Source organism: Trachymyrmex septentrionalis, unplaced genomic scaffold (assembly GCF_001594115.1).
Source record: "Trachymyrmex septentrionalis isolate Tsep2-gDNA-1 unplaced genomic scaffold, Tsep1.0 scaffold62, whole genome shotgun sequence".
In the NCBI taxonomy this organism is placed as follows: Eukaryota; Metazoa; Arthropoda; class Insecta; order Hymenoptera; family Formicidae; genus Trachymyrmex; species Trachymyrmex septentrionalis.
Window position 1 is genome coordinate 489,233 of NW_017305800.1, and position 14,017 is coordinate 503,249.

Genomic DNA, 14,017 nt, shown 5'->3' on the forward strand with positions numbered 1-14,017 from the left:
GGGTCGAGAAGGACTGGCGCCTGGGGTGGCTTGCCTGCCTTTGTAGGCGCGGTCAGAGTAGGTTCCGCCTGATGCTGACGTACGTCGACGGCCACCTTGCGTGCTCGTCCAATTGCGAGCTGCGTAGCCAGCAGTGGTAGGGATGTGCACGATAGCGACGCGCATGACGAACTTCCACCACAAGCGGCTCCGGGAGCTCGGGAACCTCGGGCGAGCTGTGAGGCGAGGCAGTCAGTCGCTTTCAGCTACGACATGCATAACGCATGAGAGCCCGAGCGAGATCTTTCTAACCCGTCTCTCCTCCGTCGCCACATACACACATACACATACACTTACACACTCACATACATATTCTCTCACTCTTTCTCTCTCTCTCTCTCTCTCTCTCTCGCTCTCTTTTTTCCTTATACTCTCTCACCCACACGCTCTTTCACATATACACGTATATCGTATGTATACGCACACTTACACTCACGTAAAGAGAGGGACATCTACCATCAGAAGGAACACACACGCACGACATCATATACCTACTCTACTCCCGCCGAGTCGAGTCTCTTCCGTTCCGCGATTACCGTCGTACGTCCCTTTACGCCGAGCCGATCGGTCGGTCGCTCGCTGCTCGGTCGTCGGTCCGCGGTGGCAACCCTCGAGTGCAGTCGCGTCGTGCATCGTCGTCATCGGTACGCGTCCACTACGTCGGAGCCACAGACACGCCAGTGCGGAGTAATCCTCGCATCACCGTGGACATCGCCGTCGTCATCATCGAGACAAGATTAGTGATTACTCGACAAGTTCGGATCCCCACCAGGGATGTGTGACCTCGGCTGAATCGATATCCTCGTCGCGAGTGACTTCCCGACTCGATTCGAGGGTTGGTCAGTACATAGCCAGGAAGCGAGCTTTTATTTCACGTGTAATTTTTATGCAGAAACGAGTGGCCGGGACAGGGCTGACGACAGAGGAAGAGATCAAGAGGAAAAATTAAATTCCGGAGCGCCGCGACAGAGCGGTGCTCCGATCTGGAGACGCGCTTTTCCTCCGCGGGGACCCACCCCGTTGGAGTGAACAAGAGAAATAGTATATATCGACAATCTTTTTTTCACTGCGAATTCGTCGATGTTTCCGTATTGTTGCATACATGACATTTTTGAGAAACTATGGACGAAACTTTGTCGAGAACGACCAGCTTCGTCTGGTCCTCGGTGCGTCGACGCGAACTGTGGATTGTGCAACGAGTGATCAGTGATTACTAAGAGATCTACTTTACGAAAATCATTTGATCGTGAGGTGACTAGACATACAATACCGATAACAGTTGCATTTGAAGTCCTTCGAGAAGATTCTATCGACAGAAGATTCTGTCTCGATTCGTTCTCGTGGGAATTCTTCATCAAATTATATAAATCTTCATTTTTTTTCATCTATAAAAATAAGGAAAATAAGGAATTCACAGGACTGTTTGCGAAAGGGGTGCGAACAAAAAACGTACCCCGTGGACAGTCCACGGTGGGGAACCACATCGAGAGGGTTTCACGAAACCTCTCGACGAGTAGGAAGTAGATGGCAGCTACCACGTACATGCCGGTTAGTAGCGCAGTGTCTACCGACCTGGATGGTGGTTCGGGTACAACGATCGGGATGAACATCGCCGTGGGTGGCTATTCCTCGGGCTCGCCCCGCAGCGCCGCCGACGCTGGTGAAATGAAGTACATGACGGCGCCGCAGCATCATCACCACCATCACCATCACCATCAGGTGACGTCTTCGCCGTCGCCAAACGGACTTTCCCATCCGGCGAGTCTCTCATCGGCGAATCCCTGGGTGAGCTTACAGCCTGGTAGCGATCCTTGGGCGGCCTCGATGGGTATGCACCATACTAGCCATCATCCCCATCATCATCCCCATCAGGCAAATACGAGTCTCGATGTGAAGCCGTTGACCGCAGCGGCCGCGGCGACCGCGACGGACCAGGGTATGCACCATCGGGGGCCGCACCAGTCCCCGGGCATGGCCTCACCGCATTCTTGGCACGCACCGGTTGTCCCGTCGGCGCATTATAATCCGAGCGGTGGCGCGGCCTCGCCCACCACCCTCCAACAGTACCATGCAGCGATGAACGGTATGCTGCATCAGCATCCGCATCAGCATCCACATCAGCTGCACAACCATCAGACCGGTCTACCTCACCACTTGAGGGACGCGCACAATCATAGTCCACCGTCGGGGCATCCTTTGCACGCGGGTCATCCTCTCGACAGGGATCACAGCGCCGGCGAGGAGGACACACCGACATCGGACGATCTCGAGGCCTTCGCCAAGCAGTTCAAGCAACGGCGCATCAAACTCGGCTTCACCCAGGCGGACGTCGGTCTCGCGCTCGGTACTCTCTACGGCAACGTCTTCTCGCAGACGACAATATGTAGGTTCGAAGCTCTACAGTTGAGCTTTAAAAATATGTGCAAGCTGAAGCCGCTGCTGCAGAAGTGGCTCGAGGAAGCGGACTCGACGACCGGATCGCCGACGAGCATCGACAAAATTGCTGCCCAGGGTAGGAAGCGAAAGAAGAGGACGTCGATTGAAGTATCGGTAAAGGGTGCGCTCGAGCAACACTTCCATAAACAGCCAAAACCGTCGGCCCAGGAAATCACCTCGCTGGCGGACTCATTGCAACTTGAGAAGGAAGTGGTCAGGGTGTGGTTCTGTAATCGGCGGCAAAAGGAAAAGAGGATGACGCCACCAAATACACTCGGCGATGGCATGATGGAAGGTATGCCACCGGGCCACCAGAGTCAGGGCGGTCTTCACCAGGGTTATCATCCTCAGGATCACCTGCACGGTTCGCCCATGGGTCACAGCCACAGTCCACCAATGCTCAGCCCTCAGGCCCTCACGGCCCATTCGCTTGCGGCCCACTAGCGTTCGCCGGGGCCTCCCCCGTTGGGCCTCGCGGTAACCTCACAGAACTCGGCGAATGTGTCGTCAACGGCAGAGACGACGACCTTGCCGCCGTTCTATCATCACTACCTTCAGGCACGCACCGGCAGTTACACGACCTCGTAGCTGACCGACTCGCGGCGCCCTTTCTATCTATCGGACAGCGGCGCTCGTTACCGAGACGAGGGTACGGAATGGTGGCTCGTTCGACGAGATTCAACGGGGTTTAACGAGGCCGAGACCGGTCCACCGGGGAGGCTGAGGAGCTGACGCGCACGGTCGGTAATTTTTTGTCGACCTTGACCGCGCGCATAGACCTGGAGAGAGGATGAAAGCTGCGGATGGAACAGGCAGGACAAGAGAAATATGGAATAGGAGAGAACATGTTGCCGTGACTATCGCAGCCGTCGGCGAACATCATGATCATTCTTCGTTCGAATTCTTCAAGATATCTTCGTCATCGAAAACTCATCCTCATCGCCATCGCCGTCATCGTCATTAACTCGTCGTTGCTCACATGGCTCCAGCTATTTATCGTCCAACGACGATGTCCTGGTGATAAGTGAAATGTCTTCATCGTGCTTTTCGCGACGCGACGCAAGAGGAGCCGCCAGTGGCGTTCTCTCGAAGGATACCATAGACGGACGTGGTGATGACGTTCCTCCTTCGCGCGGCCAGGTCGGGGCCCGTTCGTCCGTTCGTTAAGTCCGAGCTGGATTGCGAACCTTGTTGGCTGTTTGCTGTTGTTGTTGTTGTTATTTCATCATCGTCGGTGAGCGGAAGTGGTTAACTCAGCGGTCTCCGACGGGGATCCAGGAAAGGATGGTTAAATAACGAGGTGCGCGGACGCAAAGTGGACTCGGGTGAGGGTGCGGTTAAAAAGAATGGAGGTGTTCTCTGTCCCTCGCTCGCAAATAAAGCGGGAATATCGGACACGAAATACGCATCGCTAAAGAGATGGTTTTTCGCGCGGGTGCGATTTTCCCTTATCTCCCGCGGGGTCCGAAATTTGCGGCGGACGAACGGGCGTCAAGAAAAGAACATACGTAAAGAGCGAGTGCTGTGTTCGCGCGGGATTTGCTCGAAGCAAACCCAGCGGATGATGTAACATAAGTAAATATGGACTGTAAATAATGTACTAGATAAAGCTAGTAAGTTAAGTGAGAGAGAGCATGAATCGTCGTCGTCATTGTCGACAACGGGCGAAAAAAACAGACGCGGGAGCTGGAATAAACGGAGGAAGGAGATATAAAGAGAATTGAGAGGAGGGAGACAAGGAATATGCAGCGCGACAAAGTAAAAAAGAGGGACAGTTTATATGTATATCATATATAAAGGGACAGGGTGCACATCGAAGAGAGACTGCGTATTGGAAAAGCGCGTGCGAAATCCTAGCGAGACAGCAAGACAGTTCCCCCCTCACGCGAAAACCCCTTCTGTATAAAGAGTAAGTAACATAAATATATATGTATATATACACACACGAGTCTATATATATAGATAAAGATATATTATATTATTATATATAAATAGAAAAAGGATATATATATATATGTATATGAAAAACGCAGAATGGTGCGTTACATTCGAAAGCTCTATGTCTATGTATAAATCGGAAGGTTAGCTATGTCTTATCATTATTGTATTATTATTATGTTTATTATTATATTGCTATTATTATACTATCATTATTATTATTATTATTATTATTATATTATTGTGACGTTCGTTGTCTGGTCTTGAGAAAATGTTGTAATTGTGGCACAAATCCGGCGTTAACGCGGTGAATTTATTATTATCGCTATTTTAATATTCGCCACTATTATTATTGTCACTTATTATTATTATTATTCCTTATTATTGCGATTATTATAATTTTAATTATTATTATTGTCGTCATCAATATTAATATCATCGATATCTGTACTACTCGGGAGTCGAGCGCGGAGCCGAGAATCTCGCATCTTCCTATCTCGCTGCCGGGCATAATATCGAAGAATTCTTCCTCTCTCGCTCTCTCTCTCTCTCTCTCTCTGTCTTCCTTTGTGTCTCTACTTCTCGTCTCATTCATCTCCTCTCCTGTCTGGATTGTGTTTTTTTCAAAGAGGCTTAGGCAGATGGCGAGACTGACGTACACGGTTCGTACAGCACTATTTACTGAAAGTATCTTACGTCATGAAGTATAGTATTAGACAATTATAAACTGTGTGATTTACGTAGAAGTTATTAATTATCCGATCAGTTTATGGTGCAGTAATTGTATTGTAGTATGGGACGTATAATCTCATATTCATTTTCTATTATTAAATTTTACTGTCTTTTAAATATCAGTATGACGACAAGCAGAAAAAGTTCAAATGGAATAATTATACGAATAGTGGCAAAATCCATTTATCGTGTAGCTGGTTTATTTAGATTATTATGTATGTAGAATTTTAGATTATTATGTATTGACCGGTTGCGCTTTTACCAAATTTTCTTTGATTTGTTTGCCGATTGTCTCTACATGAATCGTCTCGCTCAGTTTTGATTTCTTTTTCTCTTCAGCTGCCGCTGCGAATCTTAACGCGCATAACTAATTCGCACTTATCACGCGTGATAGAAAATACACAGAGATACTTGGTCAAAGGTGACAAAGCTGTCATTCTTGCCGTCGGTAAAATCAAGTTGATTCTATGGCCTTTAAACTTCAAGTGAATGAAAAATAATGAAAATAAACGTACGAAAACTTTCTTTTATATTATATTTTTTATAATAATCTTGTGTAATAAGATCACATATTTTACAGTGTCACATTTTATTATTATAAGAATTGTGTTCAATGTTACTTCTCTAGAAATAATCTCGAGATCTCTTCTTTTTCTCCGCAAAATTGGATTTATATAGGAAGATTTACTTAATCTCGAATTAAAATCCTTACACAATGTTTTATTCCATAAAAGACCAATTTTACATCGGCAAATTTTCTCATGAGAAATAAATATGGCTTTATATGTTCTACGTGTGAAATTTAAATTGTGCCTCTCTCTCTCTCTCTCTCTGTCTCGACTATTCGCATAGTCTAGAAATTGAGATGAGATCGATCGATTGTATCTCCTGTTTTTAGTCTCATACTTTGTCAAGATTTCACTTTCTGCTTTTTTAAAGCATTTTTTTAAGCCATTTGATGCGTACCTGCAGTCACGTGTCCGATGCTCCATTCAATATACTTCCATCCTGAGTATCTACGCGATTTCTTTTGCGAAGACACGCTCTCTGTCGTTTCGGTAATCGCATTGATCGCGGTAATTGAACGATATTGATGTTTTCAATCCGCTCAATAATATTTTCTGTATAATTCTCATATTATTAATTCTAGAGAGCGCACTTTAGATCTCCATACGGAAACATCCGTCGCGCGATGTATTCTATAAGACCCATCTATAACGCCCCATTTTTCTTCTCCGATTGTCGCGAATATCCCCGATATCTCTTGGTCTCTCTTTGTCAGTACCGCTTTGTTCCGTCGGTTCACATATATATATTTTTACTTATCGAACCTTCTCTCGATCGACTCACCGCCTTTTTGCGGCTCTTCCTTGGCGTCGTGAAACGCGTAGGTGGTCGCGAACTCCGTAGCGCCGACGCACACCTTCGCCTTCTTGCTAGCGATTTATTTTCCACCACAATCGTTATGTGGTACTTGGTTGATCGCGCCAGTGTACCGAGTGCCCACGCGAAACGCGACGTCGCCGTCTCCTTTTCTTTTTCATCACGGTAGGCTTGTTACGCGCTGTGTCGCGCGGATTTATTTGTTTGGCGTCATTAGCTGCTGCCATAGTCATTACTAGCGCATCTGCAGGTGCTGTTTTGGTGTTGTTCGTCCGTTTATCCGATTAACGTTAACGAACGTTAATGAGAAACCATCAGATAAGATTTTGATTTACCGGTTTTGTGCGAACGTCCTGTCGCACGATTTCGATTTTGTATGCTTCTCGCAAAAGTTTACATAGTTCGTCGGTGATATCATTTTTCAAATTTCATTTCAAAAACGTTCTTATATAATTACCTCATGATCTTTTTACGATTCCGCTATTGCACAGTATTCTTTGGCACACGAAATGCAGCATTAAGTTTAGAAAATTATTATTGATATTATTCTGCATACTCTTTGCTAATTGTTTAGTTATCAAAATAACTTTTGTTTATTAAAATAATCTTTAATTATTTACTGCATATTCCGAATATATAGTTAATATTCTATGTTGGAATGGCAGAAAGATTATGACAGTACTAGCAACACATTGTAAGTCGGGTCGTCGTAAAAAGCATACCTGCCGGTTGCGTTCTTATTTGATTGAGATAGTTCAATGAACCCGTTCGTCATCGTCTATTAATGCCTGGACCATTGCGTTGACATTACTCGTATTTACCGAAATACCGACGATAATTTATACACTTCCGCGGAGTCGTACTTGCGCCTGGCAGTCGGGGCCGCATAACGATGCATTAGGTGTATATAAACTGCCCGGCGTTAATAGCACCTATAGTATCTACTTGCCGGGCTAAAAGAGTCGTTTAAGGGCGCAAACGCGCGCCGGGACCGCGGCTTGTAATTCACGGGCCAATTTGGGAAGAGAGAGATTTTTATGGGGACGCGATCGTTCCGTGGAGAGCGCGTCACGGGGCTTTAATAAGGAGGGCCCATCGTACTGGGGACCTTACGGACGTTATGGCCACCGCGCGGCCTGCTAATCATCGTAATTCTCGATCATTATAATACGCTTAACGCATTGCGAGCTATTCATTTCCGTAATACTTCGACGTTTCAGTAATGGCACGGTATATTGGGCCCGACCTCCAGTTAGGCTCTATTTAGGAGGTTTAGCCTCTACGACATGAGACTAGATTTCGAACGTTTGTCAAGTGAATCTAGTCCTCAGCACCATTATTTATCGAAAATTTCGGTGTTTTATTATAATAATGGCATGGGAATTATGAAATATTTTTATTTTATTACATAACAATTTATTTATGAAATTGATAAGAACTAATAAGAATTTGTCGTAATGAAAAATTTTATAAAAAGTTACTCTATTTTTGCGAATCGTATCTATTCTCATTTGTTTGTGTGCTGATAATCTATATTCTCATTGCACCACGACCTTGAAAATTTAGCTCGTTCATTACGATCGATCGTAGCACGCGTTTCCCTTTACGGATTAACATTTCCTAACAAATCAGTTAACGTGTATCCGCTTTTCGTACTATCGTGCGAACGCTTTAAGGTCTTATCTATGACTATCATAGTGGATCGGTAGAAGCATATTTGCCTACGAGACGAGCTTCGGAATTTTATGAGATCCAATATTAGGCCGTCCATCCTGCGAGAATAGAGTCCTTCCCGCATTAGCGACGCTCGTTAGCCTTCTCGTTTGTTGGAATACAAACGTCCTTCTTTGACCTAATCACCACGCTATCGTCGAGGACGAATCAAATCCTTGTTAGATCCATTTATCGATGCCGGCGTAACAGAAATGTATCCATTCCTGCAGGTTCGCTCCAAGAAATTTCAAGCATTATGTTGTCATTAAGCTCGCGCTAATATCTTTCGTCAACCTTACGTTTATTACGGTATCTTTCCTTCAACAGTCGTTTTTATCCACATGATCTTTTATCTATATTTATATATTTATTGTTTCGTAAACTCATATTCAATTCGGAAGATTATCAACTATAGAATGTATATCTCGAGAAATGTAAATCTCATGCAGTTTTACTCATCAACTGGAAATCAACTTCTTACTCTCCACTAATAGTATATAATTCATAGTACAAATATCTTTCTGTTCTCACGAACGACAGGATTCGAATAAATCTGCTGCGTGACGGGTGATACTAATTTTGCATTACGGAAATGTTAGATTTCATCTGAGAAGAATTAAATTCGAATTGAATCCCGGAAATTTACTTAAGCATGTCGTACGAAAATATTTCAAAATGTGATGTTATATATAATAGATCTGTTTTTAATTAAAATCGAGAGCTCATCTTTTATATCTAGTAAAATGTTGCTCTCTGCTCAAAGCAACAATCTCTCTGCTATATATTACATACAATGATGATTACTGCAATTACGTATGCTATTATCAGTCATATAGCTTCTGTGATTACATATTTGCTCAATTGGCCGCTGATGTTTATCACCGTATTCTTCTCACATTTCCTCGACATCAAATATATCTTCGATTTCACTGGTTTTACCGCTTCGCGATGATCAAGCTTGCCCAAAAATTGTTATCCGACGAGGAATTTCATTGGTGATATTGACATCACCGACCAAGATATTTTTAAACATACGTTTTCATACGTATTATTGGTCGAATTCGTTGTTGATGAAATAACGATGAGAATTGATGTCTTTGCCAGTATCTGTTCCTAACTACGACGACAAGTGCAATCTCGGTAATTTTAATTAAATGTATAAATTACTGTTGCGACATTCAATTTAAAAATGTCGCAAATTGACAGCGTAAAAAGCACGTTTATGAATACTGTAGCTGCGAATTGACACGCGACGCTCATTATTAAAATGATTCAAAAGATTTCACTTGCGCCATTTGCAATATACATATGTATATTTTTTTATACGCTGTTCCGCATAATTCAATTGACGCTCGTGAATTATGAATTCCGCGCTGTGGAGATTGCACTGCACGTCGATTTTATGATGTGATCTTTTTTATTGTTGCATAAAAAACTGTTAGCGAAACGAATATTGTTAGAGGAATCTTTTACCGAGAGGCGCATCGGCTACAAACTTTTCGCATTAGTCAATTAATCGCGTATTATAACAATAATTGCGTCGTGTTACAAATCATATAGAATACACGTTAACCAATATGTTAACGTGTATTCTATACGATTAACGGAAAGTTGTATGTGATATGTAAATTCAATCGTCATTTGTTATTGCATGCTAGTTTCTGTTATTATTTTTGGCTTTTTATAAAAGTTATAGCAAAAAAAAATATACACACAATAGAAGAGGGCGAGAGGCGAGGAAGAGAAAAAGAGACGAATAGACGCATAATGCGCGAGAGATTTGTTGAGCCAACGAATCATCTGCCTTTGTGTTTAAATTTGTCGTGAAAAACAAGAAAGCACAATCTACAGCCACAAAATTCGGCAACATCTTCTTACAACGTTCCTATTCGTTTTGTTTGTTTAATTGAGAAAGAAGGGGGAGCGATACGAGGAGGTAAATACGTGACTGGGGCAAAGTGATTTTGTTGTATCCATAAATGACTTTACCCATTGGCATCGATGCGCGAATGCGAATTGTTGCGAGAGAGCGACGGATGCTTATAATTTAACTTTCGCGCAAAAAGAATGGGCGTCCCCGGGATTGAAATTAACGGTGATTGATCGCGCTGGGTGATTTTATTGGCTGAACAAATCGGACTGTTCGTTTTTTCGGATGTCGAGACAAGAGTGAGGGAGACTGATGCGAAATAGCGAAACGATGAATGAGACGCTGCGCCAAAAAATTCGACATTATTTTTTTGTAAATGCAAAAAAAAAAAAACGGAAGAAAGAAGCAAAAAGCGAGCGAGAAAAAAAAGTACGAGTGCGACCGTGTATGGCGTGCGATTGGTGGAAAATCGATGTTAATTGTTGCGATCGTGGCATCGTGCGATTGCCAGTGAACGTGTTCGGACATATGGAGGTCGAGGAGCGCGGTTGTTCGTTAAGGAAATTAAGGAAATGCTTTTCCGGGCGAATTGGCGCGCGCAAACGTAAAATTGGACAATTGCTAATTGGATAGTGTCCCGAGGTACGTTTCTTTTTCCTTCTTCTTTACAGAGTTAACAATAATCGTGATTTCGTTCGAAACAACCGCACTCTTTGATTCGCGTTCTTATCTCGCGTGAAGAGTGAAATCGGTATGATTTTGATAAATTCAATTTTATGTTGTATATACTATACTTGTATATTACACACTCATATGATGATATGCACCGCTTATTTGCCACAGCAACGACATAATTAGGAAACAGTCTTTTTTAGTTGCTTGTAAAAAAGAACGACAACATGTGAAAAGAGAAAAAATATACTTTAAAAGTACATACTTATATTCCTCTACATCAGTTATTACATCAAATTTGCATTTTTTTAAATTAATATTATACAATTTTAATGAATTAAAATATTCAAACTCATTTTTCTGGAAACTTTGTTTTTTTGAATTGTATTGTTGTAACAAATTAGCGATATATTATATAAATATATACGGTCGTATGTGTATGTGTGTGTATGTATATACAATATTTAAAATAGCTCATAGAAATGCATATGTTAAATACTATTTTATTTATACTTTTTATAATAAATTTTTATTTTAGATTTGACAACTATTCTTTAGAATAGTTTATGTTTATATTTCGTATTTAAATTGTGTTCTTTTATATAGAGAATCATTTTTATGAGACAATTGAAATAAGAACCACAATTGAGATAAAAATTATACCGATTTTGATCCATGACTTCACGTTTTCTTGAAATATTAACGCGTGTGAATGTTGTAAATTATGATTGACATGTGCAAACAAGAGAAAAGCGACAGAAAGACATGTAAAGATACACCTTAAGTTACACGTATACACGAAACCGTTAAACGTTACGATCTGTAAACGATCTGTAAATGATTCTTTTTCCCCCGTTCCTCTTTCCCCATGCTGTATATTATATAATTAAATCTTAATTATTATATTAACGTAAAAATAAAAATCTGGCGAGTGATGGTGAACACATTTTGTTGAAATGGCGGAAGCTAAATTAATAATTAAATTTCGATTAATAAATGACATGAAAGTAATGTGCAACACACACTTGGCGTTTTGCTTTATTTGCCGGATCATCGTCACCTATGGTCGAGAAATTCTCACCTCTCTCTACCTCGTCGATATTCTATGTACGTCAGTATCGTGAGAATAGAATCGTCCTATGGTTCCTCCTTGTAAATCACTTCTTGTTGTACCACAATGTTGATTGTTCAAATAAATGCGAAAGTGCGATATTCCTATTTGGTTTTTATCATTACTGGCAATCTACGTAATACATTTCTTAATTGACAAACATTCCATGCACGAGATAAGATTAGTGGATTTTTAAGCGTTATTAGAAAGCTGTAGCGAATACGATAAATTTTGTAAAAAAAAAAAATTCACGAGACGACGTGATTGGACCAAAATCAGTTAATCATGCATTTCGTAATAGTTACGATTTCCACAGGATTTCTTTATTTCAATGGATAAATCTGAAACTCTTCGAGTTCTTTAAAGTTTTTTTTTTTTTTTTTCGTCGGATCACCGTGGGCGAACACTTTTACTCTCGTGTCTCATTTCCATCCGTGATGTATCCATGAATAATTACGGTAAAAGTTCATTCGCGCGACTTAATCGTGGCGTGGTGGTATTGAAGTCTTTCATTGCATTAATTAAGAGCTTAATGAACAACGTGAGCGACGTGGGGAAACGACAAAAAATGTGTATTCGCACGCATAATCGATTGAACCTGAATAACTCTTCATCTCTCCAAGACCTTTTCCTCGCGATTGTCTCTCGTTTCCATGGACGAAGTCCGGGCTCTGTTTGTCGATCGACGGCGAGAGATACTTCATTCGATCGCTCGATTATTCTCTCCATACATTGCATCGCGTGTAATTATCACAAGATATGACGAAATTGCCATGACGGCCAAGTGACAAGCGGGATAATCGCGCTTTGCAGAAAAAAAACGATTGAGATAGTAATGCGCTAGTGAAATCCATTAAACGTTTATGATATTCTGGGCTTATCCTAGTATTTCTAATAAAGATATTATTCAATTCACGCTAAAACAATCAAAAGACAATTTCTCGTATGCGAAACGGGATTATTAATTACGTTATATATTGCATTCCAAAATTAATTAATAGTAAATTATATAATTAGAACTATACGATATATACGAATATATGTAAAAGTTTCATTGGTCGATATTTTAATAACTATTTTATGTGGTTAAAAATGTATAATCTCTGCAAAAAGTAATTGAAATTAGAAATTTATATTTTCCGTGTAAAATTGAATGTTATATACATATGAATATGAAAGTTCAATAAGATTAATATTTAATATATTTAACAATATAATTTTATAGTTTAAATGAAAATTTTCTCATTTTATTTTAATTATTTTTTTCCAAAACATATCCTCTTATTAAAATAATTTTTAATTCAGGTTATATATCTTCGTTAAACTTTTTATATTACTTTCAAGTACAATATAGAAAATTTGTAATTTTTTTCATAGCTTTTTCATTTTATTAAAAAATCTACATAATATATTTTTTATCATAACACTCTGTGCTTTTTTGTTATAATATTAATGCCTTATCTATTACTTTACCTATGTTTTATATATTTATTTAATGTCTATATACTTTATGCTCCGCAAATTTTGTAAATCCGCAAATATTTTATCATTTAAAAATAGTCCATTACGCAAAGAAGGTTGGAAAACATTGCTCTAACGTTCGTGAGCTTCTAGCGAGAACTTGGTGTTTGCTCATCATTGAACGCGCATCGGACTGACTCTGAAGGTGTTTCTTGCTACGCCTACGGTTACGCATCGAAGGCTTGTGTCGCTGTTGCTTATCGCGAAATCGAATATCGTGGCACGTTTTACCTTGAAGAAGCAGTCGCCTCCTCCCAGGGATTTTATTGCCCGACTCGAGTGATGCAATTCGAAACAAAAAAGACTCTAACACAAGTTTCATTCAATAATAATTAACATGCATCTCTTTTTTTATTTGTGAAGTTTTTGATTTAAATTTGTAATTGTTTAATTACTGTTTACCGTCAATAGAATTCTGTAATCAGTCTCGCTGCCCATAATCAAGCTATTTACAATGTGATCTGATTGAAAGATCTTGAAAAATATTGCGTGGTATTACTTATTCTATAATATTATTACTTATTCTAATCCCTCTCCTCTATTTATCTGTCTTATAAAACGTCATATAAATAACTCGATCGATTAATAAACTGGAATCAATA

The 14,017-nt window shown here is 40.9% G+C and overlaps 1 protein-coding gene across 1 annotated transcript; it reads left to right on the forward strand.

The window, feature by feature from the left end:
• Positions 1 to 203: 203 nt before the first annotated feature.
• On the forward strand, positions 204 to 4,180 carry LOC108752885 (POU domain protein CF1A). The gene has a single exon (XM_018494056.1). The coding sequence runs from the start codon at positions 1,564 to 1,566 to the stop codon at positions 2,917 to 2,919; it is 1,356 nt and encodes a 451-aa protein (XP_018349558.1). The 5' UTR covers positions 204 to 1,563; the 3' UTR covers positions 2,920 to 4,180.
• Positions 4,181 to 14,017: the final 9,837 nt, after the last annotated feature.